This window comes from Zootoca vivipara, chromosome 3, assembly GCF_965207765.1.
Source record: "Zootoca vivipara chromosome 3, rZooViv2.hap1.1, whole genome shotgun sequence".
Taxonomy (NCBI): domain Eukaryota; kingdom Metazoa; phylum Chordata; class Lepidosauria; order Squamata; family Lacertidae; genus Zootoca; species Zootoca vivipara.
Window position 1 is genome coordinate 13,889,520 of NC_142586.1, and position 14,110 is coordinate 13,903,629.

General features: G+C 41.4%; 1 protein-coding gene across 3 annotated transcripts in view; it reads right to left on the minus strand.

Annotated features, from left to right (window-relative positions):
- The window catches only part of ESF1 (ESF1 nucleolar pre-rRNA processing protein), a 30,375-nt gene extending 16,294 nt beyond the window's left edge, over nucleotides 1-14,081 (minus strand). For 2 of the 3 annotated variants that reach the window (XM_088667187.1, XM_035110058.3), the window contains exons 1-8: nucleotides 14,053-14,081; nucleotides 10,267-10,912; nucleotides 8,016-8,419; nucleotides 7,179-7,292; nucleotides 6,381-6,481; nucleotides 3,857-4,009; nucleotides 2,335-2,443; nucleotides 417-555 (exon numbers count right to left, since the gene is read on the minus strand). In XM_088667187.1, coding sequence (XP_088523313.1) covers nucleotides 417-555; nucleotides 2,335-2,443; nucleotides 3,857-4,009; nucleotides 6,381-6,481; nucleotides 7,179-7,292; nucleotides 8,016-8,419; nucleotides 10,267-10,879 — 1,633 coding nt within the window. In that variant the 5' untranslated portion in view covers nucleotides 10,880-10,912; nucleotides 14,053-14,081. Of the gene's footprint in view, nucleotides 1-416; nucleotides 556-2,334; nucleotides 2,444-3,856; nucleotides 4,010-6,380; nucleotides 6,482-7,178; nucleotides 7,293-8,015; nucleotides 8,420-10,266; nucleotides 10,913-13,588 lie in introns of all 3 variants that reach the window. The other variant, XM_088667186.1, reaches the window with a different exon arrangement.
- Nucleotides 14,082-14,110: the final 29 nt, after the last annotated feature.

Below are 14,110 nucleotides of genomic sequence, written 5' to 3' on the forward strand. Positions count from 1 at the left end.
GTATACCTGAAGGAGCGTCTCCTCCCCCATCGTTCTGCCCGGACACTGAGGTCCAGCTCCGAGGGCCTTCTGGTGGTTCCCCCTCACTGAGAGAAGCAACGTTACAGGGAGCCAGGCAGAGGGCCTTCTCGGTAGTGGCTCCCGCCCTGTGGAACGCCCTCCCATCAGATGTCAAAGGAATAAACAACTATCTGACATTTAGAAGACATCTGTAGGCAGCCCTATTTAGGGAAGTTTTTTTAATGACTGATGTTTTAATGTATTTTTAATCTCCTGTTGGAAGCCGCCCAGAGTGGCTGGGGAAACCCAGCCAGATGGGCGGGCGGGGTATAAGTAATGAATAATAATAATAATAATAATTATTATTATTATTATTATTATTATCAGCAACACAGAACCTTCACAAATAGAAGTACCTTGCTGTTCTTCCTCCTCTTCCTCACTTGATGAAGCCAAGTATGCTTGGAAGTCCATGTCCAGAAGTTCATCTTTTTTAAATGTTCGGCTGAGGGAAGTCACTCTCTCGTGATCTGTCTCATCCCACGTGATGTCTACCTTAAGACGGAAAAAACATTGTGCTTTACCTTCAAGTCGCACACATGTATAAAGGCTGGCTTAAAACAAACTCAATCCTCATGCTAGACCACAACAAAGACTCAATCTTCATATTCAGAATTAAAATTTATGGCTGTCAGCATTTCTTGCTGCACTCTTAAGGGATTTCAGAACAGCCCCATTCCTCAGTATGTCCACAATTTTACACAAGTGAAAAGCGGTAGTGAAGAGACTGGGGAGAAAAGAAAATATATAAAGACAAATGAGCAAGGGCTGGAGATAAACCCCAGAAATTTAGTTCAACTGCAAATGAGATATTAAAAACTGAAGAGCTAGTGGTTTCTAAGTGTTGTTTTATGACCTGGTCAGCACTCTGTGCATGGATGAAGTGTTTACTGCCTTGCCAAAGAAACTTCCTTTGAAAGAAAGAAGTAATTTGAATCCTAAAAATATATTTTATTCTTGGATATTGACCTGATGGAGATTATCATTATAACCATCATCCTGTCCTACGGTTTTAGCAGGGTGTAGAGTAGGGCTCAGTTTACTACTTTTGTATTTATTCACATGGTTCCTGCTAGGGTGTCTGAATTCCTGACACAGTCCTGTTTAAATTCAGATACAGTCTATGCTATTCTTTTCAAGTATTGCATTTGAAGTCCTTTATGCCAGTACCAGAACTTATTATGTTGATATATTGGTATTTTTTATTTGACATGTTCCCTGTTCAGAGTTAAGAGTTATTTATGTTTTTGTTCAATTATACTGGAATGCAGTGGTTTATGGAAATACACAGCAAATATCATAAACCACAGGAGACGGGGTGAAAATGGGGTCATAAAACATGAAATGGGTATATCTGAGGTGAAGCAAAAGATGTATTCTCATGTTGGTATATGTAAAATAAACTTTAGAAGTGAGATTCTCTCCTAGAATGTTCTGGTTGATTGTGAAACAAAACAGATCACTTTTAAGTCAATACAGAATTCATAAGGCTCTCTAATTTTAGCGACAGCCAATGTGGTAACAGGGTTAGAGCACTGAACTTAAGATTCTGAGTTCCTACCCCTGCGCTCCTAACATACAAATGCAATTGTATTCAGAACATGCTTTGCAACAAGCATCAGCTACGTGTCACCTTTGTTCCAGGATTTACAAAATTTCAAATGCAAGCTTTCCAATAACGAAAGGTATTTTCCCCAATTGTACTATACACACAATTTTAAATTTTAAGTATATATATATGTGGAGACTGATGCGTGCAACAAATGATTGGTTACGAAGACAGAAAAACAGAGTGCTTAGAAAATATGACTGTAAACAAATTTACACGAATTCTTTGAAAAAAATGTCTGTATCCTTTTTTGTTTCCTGAAGTGGAAGAACATGTTAATCAGATGTTTAGAAGATGTGACTAATGTGTTTGGAGTAATACAAATTCAACAGGCGCATTAAAAGCAGCTAGCACAAGGAGGGGGGGAAGCCTATGCAAAATGTATTTTAAGCTTTCTTAAAAAGAAAACCCCCAGTCAACACTGCCAAAAGCACACACACATACGGAGCGAGGTCATGAACCCACAGAAATCCAGTGCACAAGTCCCCAGGAAGATAATACATGAGAACTCCACGTTTGGCTTTTGATAACTGCATCAACACAAAATGGATCATTCCTGCCTTTCTATCTACAGTGTGATCACTGCTGTATTTACAAGCTTTACAAATTAAGAACTCGGAAAGCTAAACAAGTTCCAAAGGGCTACACAAACACTGTTAAGGTACCTTTGAAGTCGACACAGCAGCAGATGTGAAGTACTTTGGTTTATAAGCGTCCACTTCTGAGGCCACATCCTTTGGCTCGTCATCAAATGTCACATCATCTGGAATGAATCTTAAAAGCCAAAAAGAAAAGGATTTTGTTATTAAAACAGATACAAGGAGGGTTCAAAGGAACAAATGTTGATAGGCCCAGCCTCTCTCTTAATTAATATTAGCTGTTATTAGAAGTATTAGAAAACAGTTGCTGTTCGGTCCATGGTTTGGGTGAAGAGGTCAGACAAAAGTGTTATATTTCACTCAGCACAGGGAATGTCTGGTCAGCTCCAGTTTAACCCCACTGAAAAAATGGTGACACCCCAATTACTGTTGCTGAAGGGGGGGACCATAGCTGCCAAGTTCTCCCTTTTTTAAAGGGAAATTTCCTTATGCTGAATAGGCTTCCTCGTGAGAAAAGGGAAAACTTGGCAGCTATGGGGGGGACCCGTAACTCACAAGGCCTCGAAGGGTAGGAAGCCAGTAAAGAGGCAATAGCTTAGTGGAAGAGCACAGATGTTGCACATGAAAAATCCCAAATTCAATTCCTGGAACCTCCAGAATCTTGGGAAGCAGAGCTGGAAAAGATCTGTCAAAGAGACCCTGGAGGCACACGGCCAGACAGAATAGCAGACTATACTAAGTTACAACAGACCATTGGTGTGACTCTTTTTAAAAGGTAGCTAAGTATGTTTAAGGTTCAGTTTATTTTATTTATTAGTTAATTTTATATATCACCCTTCATCCAAGGATCACAGGGTGGTAGCTGTATTGTTGGTTAAATGTTTAATGGTTATTGTATGTTTAAAAACCAATCAAAAATTGTATTTAAAAAAGGATCACATGGTAGTTTACAGTATAAAAACCACAAAAATACGGAAGATAATAACAAACAAAATCATAGCTCCACCTCTCTGCAGTTGTCACAGAAAGGACTAGTTAACAACATCAGCACTGAGAGCTGTGAATTAACCATCCTCTGGTCAAACTGTTCAGCATTTCAGTTGCTTTCAAAGCAAATACTCTCCCCGATATCCAGTAAAACATCAACTCCAGTGATGAGTGTCAGAAACTTAGGAGGGACATATTTAATGGCTCTCTGCTTATAGCATTGACACTGACAGTGAAGGAGCATGACACTCTAAAAACGTAAATTCAATTTTGGATGCAACATTAAAACACAACTTTAACTGTGTTAAAAAGCACCCTAATATTCTAAAGATGCAAGCCACAGAATTGAGTCTGGTGTGGAAAAGGTAGCTCCAGTGCTTTAAAACAAGATATAAGGGAGCCAGAGTGTGTCAAGCACTTGAATGTTCCGCTGGAATTGAGAAATCTGCGTTCAGATTCAGCTTGGCCATAAAACCACTGGGATGCTAGGGAAAAGGTAAAAACTTCTGCCTCAGGAACCCTCTCTCAAAAAGAATAATAATAATAATTAACAATCTTCATGAAGCTGTTGCAGGAGGAAAAGAAAAAACCCCCACAATACCTCAGGTCCACGAAAGAACAACTGCTTTCAAATTCCAATCCATCACATTCTTCATAAATTTTGTTGGCTGTTTCGGGAGTGTCACACTCTACAACCGCATAGAAATACTTCAGTCGCTTGAACTGATAGTCTCTCAGTTTTTCCTTATAAATGCTTTAAAGGAGAGAGAGAGAAATCAAGTAAGGCTAAAAAAAATAGCTGTGTGGCATAAGAGTATATAGCAACACATGAAACTCTTCATGATTATGACCAAATATCAGACACTAGTGCCACAATGCTGGACTCAGAGAGCTAACAAGGTATTTTGTATCTTAGGAATATGTTATGATGTACTTTAGAATCTGAGTTCCTTCACAACTATGGATACTCCAGAGCAGCCTTCACCAGCCTGGTGCCTCGTGATATTGTTGGACTCCCACCAGTCCCAGCCAGCATGGGAAATGGTCAGGGATGATGGGAATTGGAATCCAGCAGCGTCTGGAGGGCAGCCGGTTGGGCAATGTTACTCTATAGAGTCATGTGCCAGGATATTTGCAATACTCGAAGGAACTGTATTCGAACAAAAATGGTTGTTTTTACATTTTTTCCCCTTTGAACAGCAGCTCTCATGCTATATCTCTTGGAACTCCCTTGATTTGCAAAAGCATCTTGCTTTGCGGCATCAGGAGCTATCGTTTGAGACATAGAAGTTCAAAGGTACTCTGAACACAGCGAACTATTGGTGAAAAACTTTAAATCCCGACCCAAGTTTGCCAGTCCCTCCTAATGAATAGTTACCCAAACCATGGTATGAAGTCAATGCAGAAGTGGCCCTATTCAGAAGTGAGCATGATCTTAAACTTATCGGCTGGTCAGGAACTTAGCGCTAATAATACAGCCTTCTTCAGTCTTGGATCCCTGGATATCGTTGCACTACAACTCTCATTAATCTCTGATGGCTAGGCTGGATGGGAATGATGGAAGCTTAAGTCCAGCAACATCTGAGGAACCAAGACTGAAGCCTTCTGGACTAAAAGAACTGAAAAAGAAAAATCAACATGCAGTAGTTTTGGTCTCCCCATACAATTCTATCGGCCACTATTTACAGAGAAAGCCACATATAGGGATTTACATTCCCTAAGTTTCCCCAATTACTTATCAGCATTATTATAATATCACCGTATAACTACATGGCATTTGTTCCAAGGGGCCTCTGGTCTGAGAACAGAAAGCAATGAATGAACAAAAGTAGCCATGCTGTTTGTGTTCTCTGAAGCACCAAATGTGCTGAAAATGCTAAACAAAGGTAAAGCTGCATTATGGTAACAATTAAACTAGCAATTTTTCCCTTTTCAGACTTTTAGAACTGATGGCATATCTATAGCAGCAAATTGGTAGTGTTCACCCAGAGGGAGAAAGGTTCCATCTAGTGGTGGAAATTCATTGTGCAGTATCATGTCAATACTTGTCGCTTTGATACGCCAGGGTCATTCCCCGCTCATTGTCCACCATCACGAATGCAACATGCAGCTGTAGTGTTGCTCAACTGGTCAGTCCTGCCTGCTCCACAAGAAGCAAACAATGTTACCTGCAAACCAGAACTTGTGTTTGTTTCTCTATACCAGGTATGTCCAACAGCTTGATCGGGATCGACTGGTAGTCGATCGCGGACTCCTTTTCCTTTGCTTTTGCCCAAGAGCACCTGGCCCCGCCCCCTCCCCTCGCTGCATTTTCTCCTTTTCTCTTGAACGGAAGACAGAGTTTTAGCTGTGAGGCAGACTGCTTCCACAGCGGTATTTCGGTGAGCAGCTAATCCCCCTCCCCTTAATTGTGCCCCCCCAACGGAACTTTATTCCCTGAACCCCACTAAAATGGAGCATTTCCCACCTCTAAAAAAAGCTTTGACCTGAACCCCAATAAAACGGTGGTAGATCACTTCCAGTTTTTAGCTCTGTGAGTAGATTGCAGTCTCCTGTAAGTTGGCCACCCCTGCTCTATACAAACCATGAGTGAAAGCTCAAGGAGAAAAACCAACTTTGAGTGCTGATTCACACGTAGCACCAAGCTAAGCCTCTTGGTTTGTTTCTCCCAGAGGTAAGCAAGATGTGGCAGAGCAGGAGCAACTGGGCAGTATGCACAGTGAACCATGGTTTATACCAGACCATTATGGCTTACTGTTACATGTGAACCAAACTAATGTGAGGTCTGCTATATCCCAAATGCTTTGGTGTTAAGACAAAGTTTTTGAAATGAGATAACAATAGAAAAATAAATATGTTAAACTAGAATCATTCCGGTATTGATTACTAACTTTAATTCTTCCTAGGATTTCAAAGGAGTTCATTTATTATTTAGTATATTTATTAAATGTATATACTGCCCTTCATTTGAGGATCACAGGGCGGTTTAAAATATAAAAACACAGAAGTACATAAGATAAAAACAAACAAAAACAATAATCCTTCCCGGTTCATTGAATTTCAATAGCGTGTGTGTGTGTGTGTGTGTGTGTGTGTATGAATGATTGTATGTCAGGGTTAAACACCTGTCATTCTCTGTGACATCTTCAGGAAGGCTTAATAGTTCAGTTGGACCGTTCACTTCCTCCTCTTTCATTCTCTCTTTCCCAAACTCTGAAGGATAGATCTAGAAACAATAAAAAGTGTGCATGACATTGTATTAAGTGGCTTGAGAGCAGCTTGGGCTTAGGTTTTAAATAATAAATTCCCCATCTTTCCCTTCCTCCTAAACTATGATTTATACAATGAAATCCACTACTCACATTGCACTATGAATAGGTCTTTATGCATGAGGCTCAACTGACACAGACAGCCGTTCATGGTAGAACACCAAAATGTCTCAACTTTTGAGTGTTCTGCTTCCATGCCTCAGCAGTATGCATTTTCCACAGAGTTCTATACTAAAGGATTCATTATGGATTCCAGAGAAAAAAGATTTGCATTTATTGCCCAGTTAAGAGCATTCAGTGAACCTGTGCTGCAGAAATGTCAGCTTGCTCTAATATAGGAGTGGGAAACTTATAGACCTCCTGGTGTTGTTGGAATTCAAAGTCCCATCAGCCTCAGCCAACATGGGCAGTAGTGAGAGATAATAGGAGTTGTAGTCTAGTAACATATGGAGGGCCACAGTTTTGACACCTCTTCCCACACCTTCAGTGCAAGTCTAACCAAGTATTTCCACTGAACCACCACAATTTCCAATTTCTCCAGCACAACCCATGCTAGTCTCACAGTTGCAACTATTTGCAAAAAGATAGGTGGATTCCTTCGCACTTCCCCAAATATGCATTATTTGGACTCTGCTGTTGAAAACAAGTGCTTACCTTTACAGAAAATATAAAACCACCTTTAGGTGTAAAGGAATTAAGTAAAGCCAGTAGGTCCTTAGCTTTCAGTCGATCCCAGTCCATGTTGCAAACTGCCAATCTATGTGTGATCTGTGTGCAAGAAAATAATTTCACAACAGCTGCCTAGACCTTTAAGGTAACACAATAGACTGCATATATCACCCTAAGTAAACAAAAATGCACAAAGAGGACTCACAGTAGAGTATGAGCACGGCTACAGAGCTTTCTGCCTTGGAGAAGAACCAGAAAACATATTGACTTTCCTCCTCCAGTAAAAGATCATATACCTTTGGCTGGATGTTTCCTCTTAATATATATACACATAGACATCAAGCCAGGCAGACAGTTAACCATTCTTGCCTAATCCAAGGAAGGATAAGAACCCAGGACAGTAAGGATAAACTGTTAAATCCACAAAGGCAAAACTAAGGGCAGAGGGTACAGAACCAGAATTTCAACAGAGGTTCTGCAACTATTCTGAGTGGCTCCTGCTTTAGTTTTAGCCTGGCTGACAGTGAAGTTGCAAAAACTTCTGCTAGAAGCACTGAAATTTTAAATGTGTTATATAGAAATATTAGAAAAACTCTCGTTCCATATATGTTAGGCCTTCCCTCCACCCCTAAAGAAAAAGTGAGCTGTAAACTTGCTGGGAATGTGGGAGGCTGCAATCCTATGAACCACTTACTTATGGCCTTGCTTTTCATGAGAACTGGCCTTGAAATAAGGCAAGAAATGAAAAGCACTCTCTCTACAGAAAGAGCTACTTAAAAGATAATTATGTAGTTACGTCTTTCAAGATTCCTTGAGCCTTACCGCATCTGCACGAGGGGCATCTTTAGCCAATTCTCCCCATCCATGTTCAACTTCAGGCTCCTTTGGAAATATCTCAGCCAAATCTTCCTCCTCTTCATCATCATCAGAGCTGGTTTCTATATTGCCTTTCCCCCTTGCCAAATCTGGCCCACTGTCGCTTTCATCTATCTCACTTTCATTTCCTGTTTCTTCTTCATCTTCTGAACCACTTTCTTCTCCCATTTCTCCCTCCTCTCCCAAGGTGCTTTCCTCTTCCAGATCCCCGCTATCTTCTGATTCACTTCCCTCTTCAGTCTCTTCACCACCTTCCAATTCATCAAGATCAAAGTGCTCCACATTTTCACAAGTTTCCTTTTGCAAGCGATGTTCATTAATATGGTTGCTGAAAGAATCACCTTCCTTTCCTAAATGAAGGAAAAGGAATACATTTAAACATACACATGTACAATATATATTTCCCAAATCTGAATTACGGCTAATTATCCTTCAGACATGCAGAGTGTGAAGGAGAATGGAATATTACTAAGATTTTCAGTGGTGACTGAGATGTTCATTGATCAAATTGTAGCTTACAATAGCATGCATCTAACTATCTGGGAAACCAAATGTCCAAGACTACCTGTCAAGTGGCAAAATTAATTCTATCACACATGAAAGTGGGCAAATTCAGTAAGAAACCATTTTTTTAAATGTAAATGTTTTTGATAGCACATTTCTTTAGGGAGGAAAATAAACTACTCACTTTGGTGAAAAAAGTTTTCATAACACTGTTTTTTCACGGGTTTCTATTTAAAAGAGACATTCCGGGGGGGGGAGGGGTCCATAGATGGGCTTAGGCCGGGGATCTGCAAACTAGGTGAGTGCACACACAAAAATCCAACACAATAAAATAAACTCTAAGCAGAAAGCTTGTTTGTTTATGTGCATTTTTCCCTAGGGGGGGTTCATAGCTTTCATCAGATTTGCAAAGGGGTCTGTCACCCAAGAAGGGTTAAGTGCCACTGCTCTAAGTCACAGGTGAGAAACCATGACATGCAGGCCTCAGCCCTTGACCTCAATTCTTGTGGGTGATGAGGGGGGGAACTGAGTAGCAGAAAGAGAGAAATGGCAGTGGCAGCAGGAGAGACAGCCACTCATAATGAAGGGCTCTCTGCAACTCAGTTTAGGGCTGCCAAAGCCAGCCTTTTGTCCTTGTACTGAGAGCCAAAAGTCTGGGGGACATGCAGGCTGCTGGACGACATAAAATGAAGTATAAGCATGATGGAATAGGAACCTGTTTATAGGGATAGGCTAGCCATGATGCAGTGGTACTCTGGAAGTGGAGATTCTGCGAACTCTTTGTAAGAGACTGCACTGCAACCAGTTCCACTAACACTTGGTGCATTGTACAGCCCTAATCCCCAACTAGATTTTGCCATCTATTTCAGGAGTGGAGAATCTGAGGCCCTATAACTCCTATTAGTCCCAGCCAGCATGGCCAGTCATCAGGAATGCTGCAAGCTGTAGTCTAGCAACATCAGGAAGATGACAGATTCCCCACCCCAATCTATTTTAAAGCACAGATCTAAGACAGTTTTCCTCCTCAAGTTTAACATATACCTCCACAGAGTTTACCATTAAGTGCACTTCTTTCCAAATCATGTTTGGAAAACTTACTGATCTTCTGCAACACCACAAAAGCAATTATTGTGCTAGTTTTGGCAAAATTAAACAGTCTCCAATATAAGAAGTGTTGCATGCAGAAAACAGAGGCACAGAGAATTATTATTCATTTTGGCTATGATTCTATGCACTTATTTGGAAGTTGCATTGAAACCCACATAGGGGTTTGGATGAGCAAATCTCAGTATATTAAACCAAGATACACATGAGCCTTTTTTTGCTCCTCCCTTCGCGGCAAGGCATTTTAAGTAAATGTGGAAACTGCAGATTGCAACACAAGCCAGGATCTTAAAGTCCATTTCAAACCATGGTTTAGGACAATGGCTTGTTTCAAAGCTGATGACCATAACTTCCCATTTCAAATGAAATGGAAAACTATGGTTCATTAGCTGCTTCCTGGTTTGACTGCTGCACTCCGCAAAGGGTGAATCAAAGGGGCTTGTGTGCATAAGGAAAAGACTCATGTATATCTCAGTTTGATAAACTGAGGTAGGATTATCCAAACTGGCTAATAAAATGTTACATCCAAGGAAAACTGAGTAAGATTGAGACACAGGTGACAAATTTCAATTAATTGCATTCAACCAACCTAATTCATTTCTCTTATGGTTTACATAACTGTCTATGCTGCTCTTCTTCACTGCTTTTTCCTTTACAATCTTCGGGTTCTCAGGATACTTTCTGCCTTGCTTGTTCTGCTTCTTTGGTGTAAGTTCCTTTACTTGTTGAAATTCAGTCACTTGTGTGCCTTTTACAGTCTTTTTGGACTTTAACGATTTGCTTTTCTGGCCTTCATTTTTTAAAATACCCAGTTTTGACAAAGAGGAACTTTTATCTGTCCCTTTGCTTTCTTTCCCAGAGTTACTATCAACAGGAGACTTCTCAGATACTCTCTTTTCTTTAGTCTTTGCCTTCTCTCCCCGAGATTTCTTCTTAGTTAATTTTTGGTCAGACTCTGAAAGATCCGAATCTGAATCGGAAAGGTCATAAAAGCGTCTCAGGTCCTCTGTAGAGCTGTGTTGAACAGGCCGCCCTCGCTTATCCACAGTGTACTTCAACTTGAATTTTTTATCATGAAACATAGCCTGAAATCTTTTATCAATTTTGATTTTGCGATCTTTTTCTGGCATTTCCCAAAATCTTGGGTCTTTTGTAATGCGGGAAAACCGCTGGTCACTAATGAGCTCCTTCTTAGACTCCATTTTCACACTTTTAAAAAAGCCAAAGTTGAACTACTAAAAAAAGAAAGAAAGAAAGAAAGAAAGTTTACATCCATAAAGCAATTCTATCACAGGAATAAATGCTTCACTCTGAAATTACTGACAGTTTTTATTAAGGAGCAAGGCAGCACCAAGCTTTACAGTAGTTTCACAAGACTTACAGATTAGTAAAGTTGGAGTAGCAAACATAGTGCCTTCCAGATGTTGTTGAACTCCAACTCCCATTATTCCCAGCTAGTGGTCATGCTGGTTGCAGTTCATGGGAGTCCAACATCATCTGCATGACATGGTGTTGGCTACCCCTAAGCAAAGGAAGAAAGTTACACACCCAAAGAAGCATATGGCACAATCTGGACAAACTGTGAGAACTATTCAACTTTCTTCCTCACTTTTCAAGTTCCATTAAATGTAGTCTGATCTGGATAGGACCATGGCTTTTCTGGATACTACCTTCTGATATTTGCCCTCCAGGTTCAACTGGAACCAGTGCAAAATATGCTTTCTCACAATACCAAGAAGTATAGGCAAGGTACTGTGAGGTTCAGCAGAACCAACAGAAATGCACCCCACCCCAGTTCCCAACACAGGTTATCAATGAGGAAAATCCTAAAACCAGGTGAGAAGTGAGACTGGAAAGAATCAAGATAATCAGCAGCATCCAGGAATTACTGGATGTGAGAAAACAGCACATACATGAACTAATTGCCTAGAAACGTTTGATACATACAATTATACTAAATAGCAGTGATGAAGGAGGGTTTCTTACAACAGCTTTTTCCAGGGCAGCTGGCATATTGCCATTCTTAAAAGGAGAACTCATAATCTGTTCCACTCACTAGACCAGGCATCCCCATACTTCGGCCCTCCAGATGTTCTGGACTACAATTCCCATGCCTGCACTAGACATTCCTCTCTGACTATATTAATCAACCATAGCAGGCAAGGATTGAGAAGGCAGGTAGGAGCAGTGGACAACTTCACAGTTCCAAGGATCCCATTAACATCTCAAGATGAATAAACAGGACAAGCAGGTGCCAGGGGCATAACAACACAACATGTAAATCCAGGTCAAAGTTGAGGTAAATGACCCTAAGATCTTCTTCAGATACTTTATTCTAAGAGCCCTTAGCAAATAAGACAAGACAGGTGGCTACCAGAGAGAGGATCTTTACAGTGGTGGCATCCCAGGTGCAGAATGCTCTTGCCAGAAAGGCTTGTCTGGTGCCCACACTGAAAACTTTCCAGCACCTGATGATTACCTTTTTAATTTTTGAAAAGCTTCCATCATTCTTGCTTTTTATAAAAAAATATATTGTAGTATGTTTTGGATCATTTGCAGTGTTTCCATATTCTGCCACTGGATTTCTTTTGCTCTTGATTTCATTTAAATGTTATGTTTTATATTCTAATCTATTTTATACCTTATGATCTTTACTAAAAAACAGCTCAGACAATTGTTGTTGTCTGTGTGATATATACTGTAAACAGTGCTTTTTGCTAGAAAAATAGGTGCCAGTAATCACCATGAAGCTGTTACAGTACATGTCACACTTTTTAACAAGAAAAAATAGAGGTGCCAGTGCTGCATACCATTGAGTACCCCCTGGGGGAAAAGCTGACTGTAAATAAATAAAATCTACAAAATGTACTGCAAAAGCCCCTGGCCAGGGGTGGCACAACCACCATTGCAGAGGCCCCCGGTGTTGCTGACCTTGCCCCTCGCTTCTTCCTGGTTGCGCGGAGGGAAGGGGCGGGCCAGAGAGCAGCGTCAGCGGCTGACACCCCTCCGCCTGAGTAAGAAGAAGCACAAAGTGCGTGGCAAGCCGATCCATAGCGCGCTTTGTGCTTCTTCCTACTCAGGCGGAGTGGCGAGGGGCACCCCCGGCAATACGCTCCGTAGTGCACACGTGCGAGGAACCCGCTCCTCCGTGCGCATGCGTAATGACGTAGCGAGGTTACGTCATGACGCATGTGTCACGACGGAGTGGGTTGCCACCCCGGGCAGCGCAGAGGCTCTGTACGCACCTGCCCCTGGCCTCACCACTGTCTCAAGAACAAAGACGCAATAGGCCTGTAATCACCTAGGAATACAGTAGTTTTGCTGGCTAAATTTTCGCAAACACAATGATGGCAGAAAAGTAGGATTTCATGTCTGCCATCACACCAAGGAGAAGGTCAGGTGTGGGGAACCTTTGGCTTTCCAGATGCTGTTGAACTACAGTTCCAATCATTCCTGAAATGTAAGTTACTTACTGTACAAGATAAAAGCAGCACTCTCCTATCCTAAATATGATAAAAGCAGTGCTACGAGTTGGCTAAAAATATCTCAGAGGCGGATTTGTCAGTTGTTGACCACTTTTTGAGGTGATAAAGGCTGCAGCCCGAAGCACACCTACACAGAAGTAACTCCTTCAAGCTCGAGTAAGACTTACTTCCAAGAAAAATATGCATAGATTTGTACTGAAACATAGGAACAATTTATGCAGGGAAAGCATATATTCATATCTCCCATCTCCATCACCGAAAGGTTACATAGCTGCAGTTCAAACGGCTGCACATCGGGTACAACAGAGTACAAAACATACACGTATGGTGTAAATTGTACAGTGGTAACTCGGTTTAAGAACAGTCCGGTTTAAGAACAATTTGGTTTACAAACTTCACAAAAGTGTCTTAGTTTGACAACTTTACCTCGGTCTAATAACGGTATCTGAATGGTGGAAGGGCACTGGTGACAGGAGGAGGCCTCATTAGGGAAAGCGCACCCCGGCTTAAGAATGGTTTTGGTTTAAGAACGGACTTCCGGAACGGATTAAATTCATAAACAAGAGGTACCACGGTATTCCCCGACTGAAAAGTGCAGAAACCAATGGCTTCAATTTGCAAGAAAGGAGATTCCAACTCAACATCAGGAAGAACCTTCTGACAGTAAGATTTCTGTTTGACAGTAAAACAGGCTTCCTCGGAAGGTGGTGAACTCTGCTTTTCTGGAGGTTTTTAAGCATCTGCCATGTATGATCTAGTACCGCAGCAATGAAATAAAGCCGAGAAAAGCGCCGCCTACGAACATTTACGAACAAGGTGCCGCTGCCTCCCCCCAAAGAGGCGCAACCGCTCCACGGGGCCCACGAGACCCGCAGGCTTCCCATACTCACCGCAGCTTCTCTTTAGGATGCACAGGGACGAGGAACTTCCGGTGTCGGCGAGGGGAGG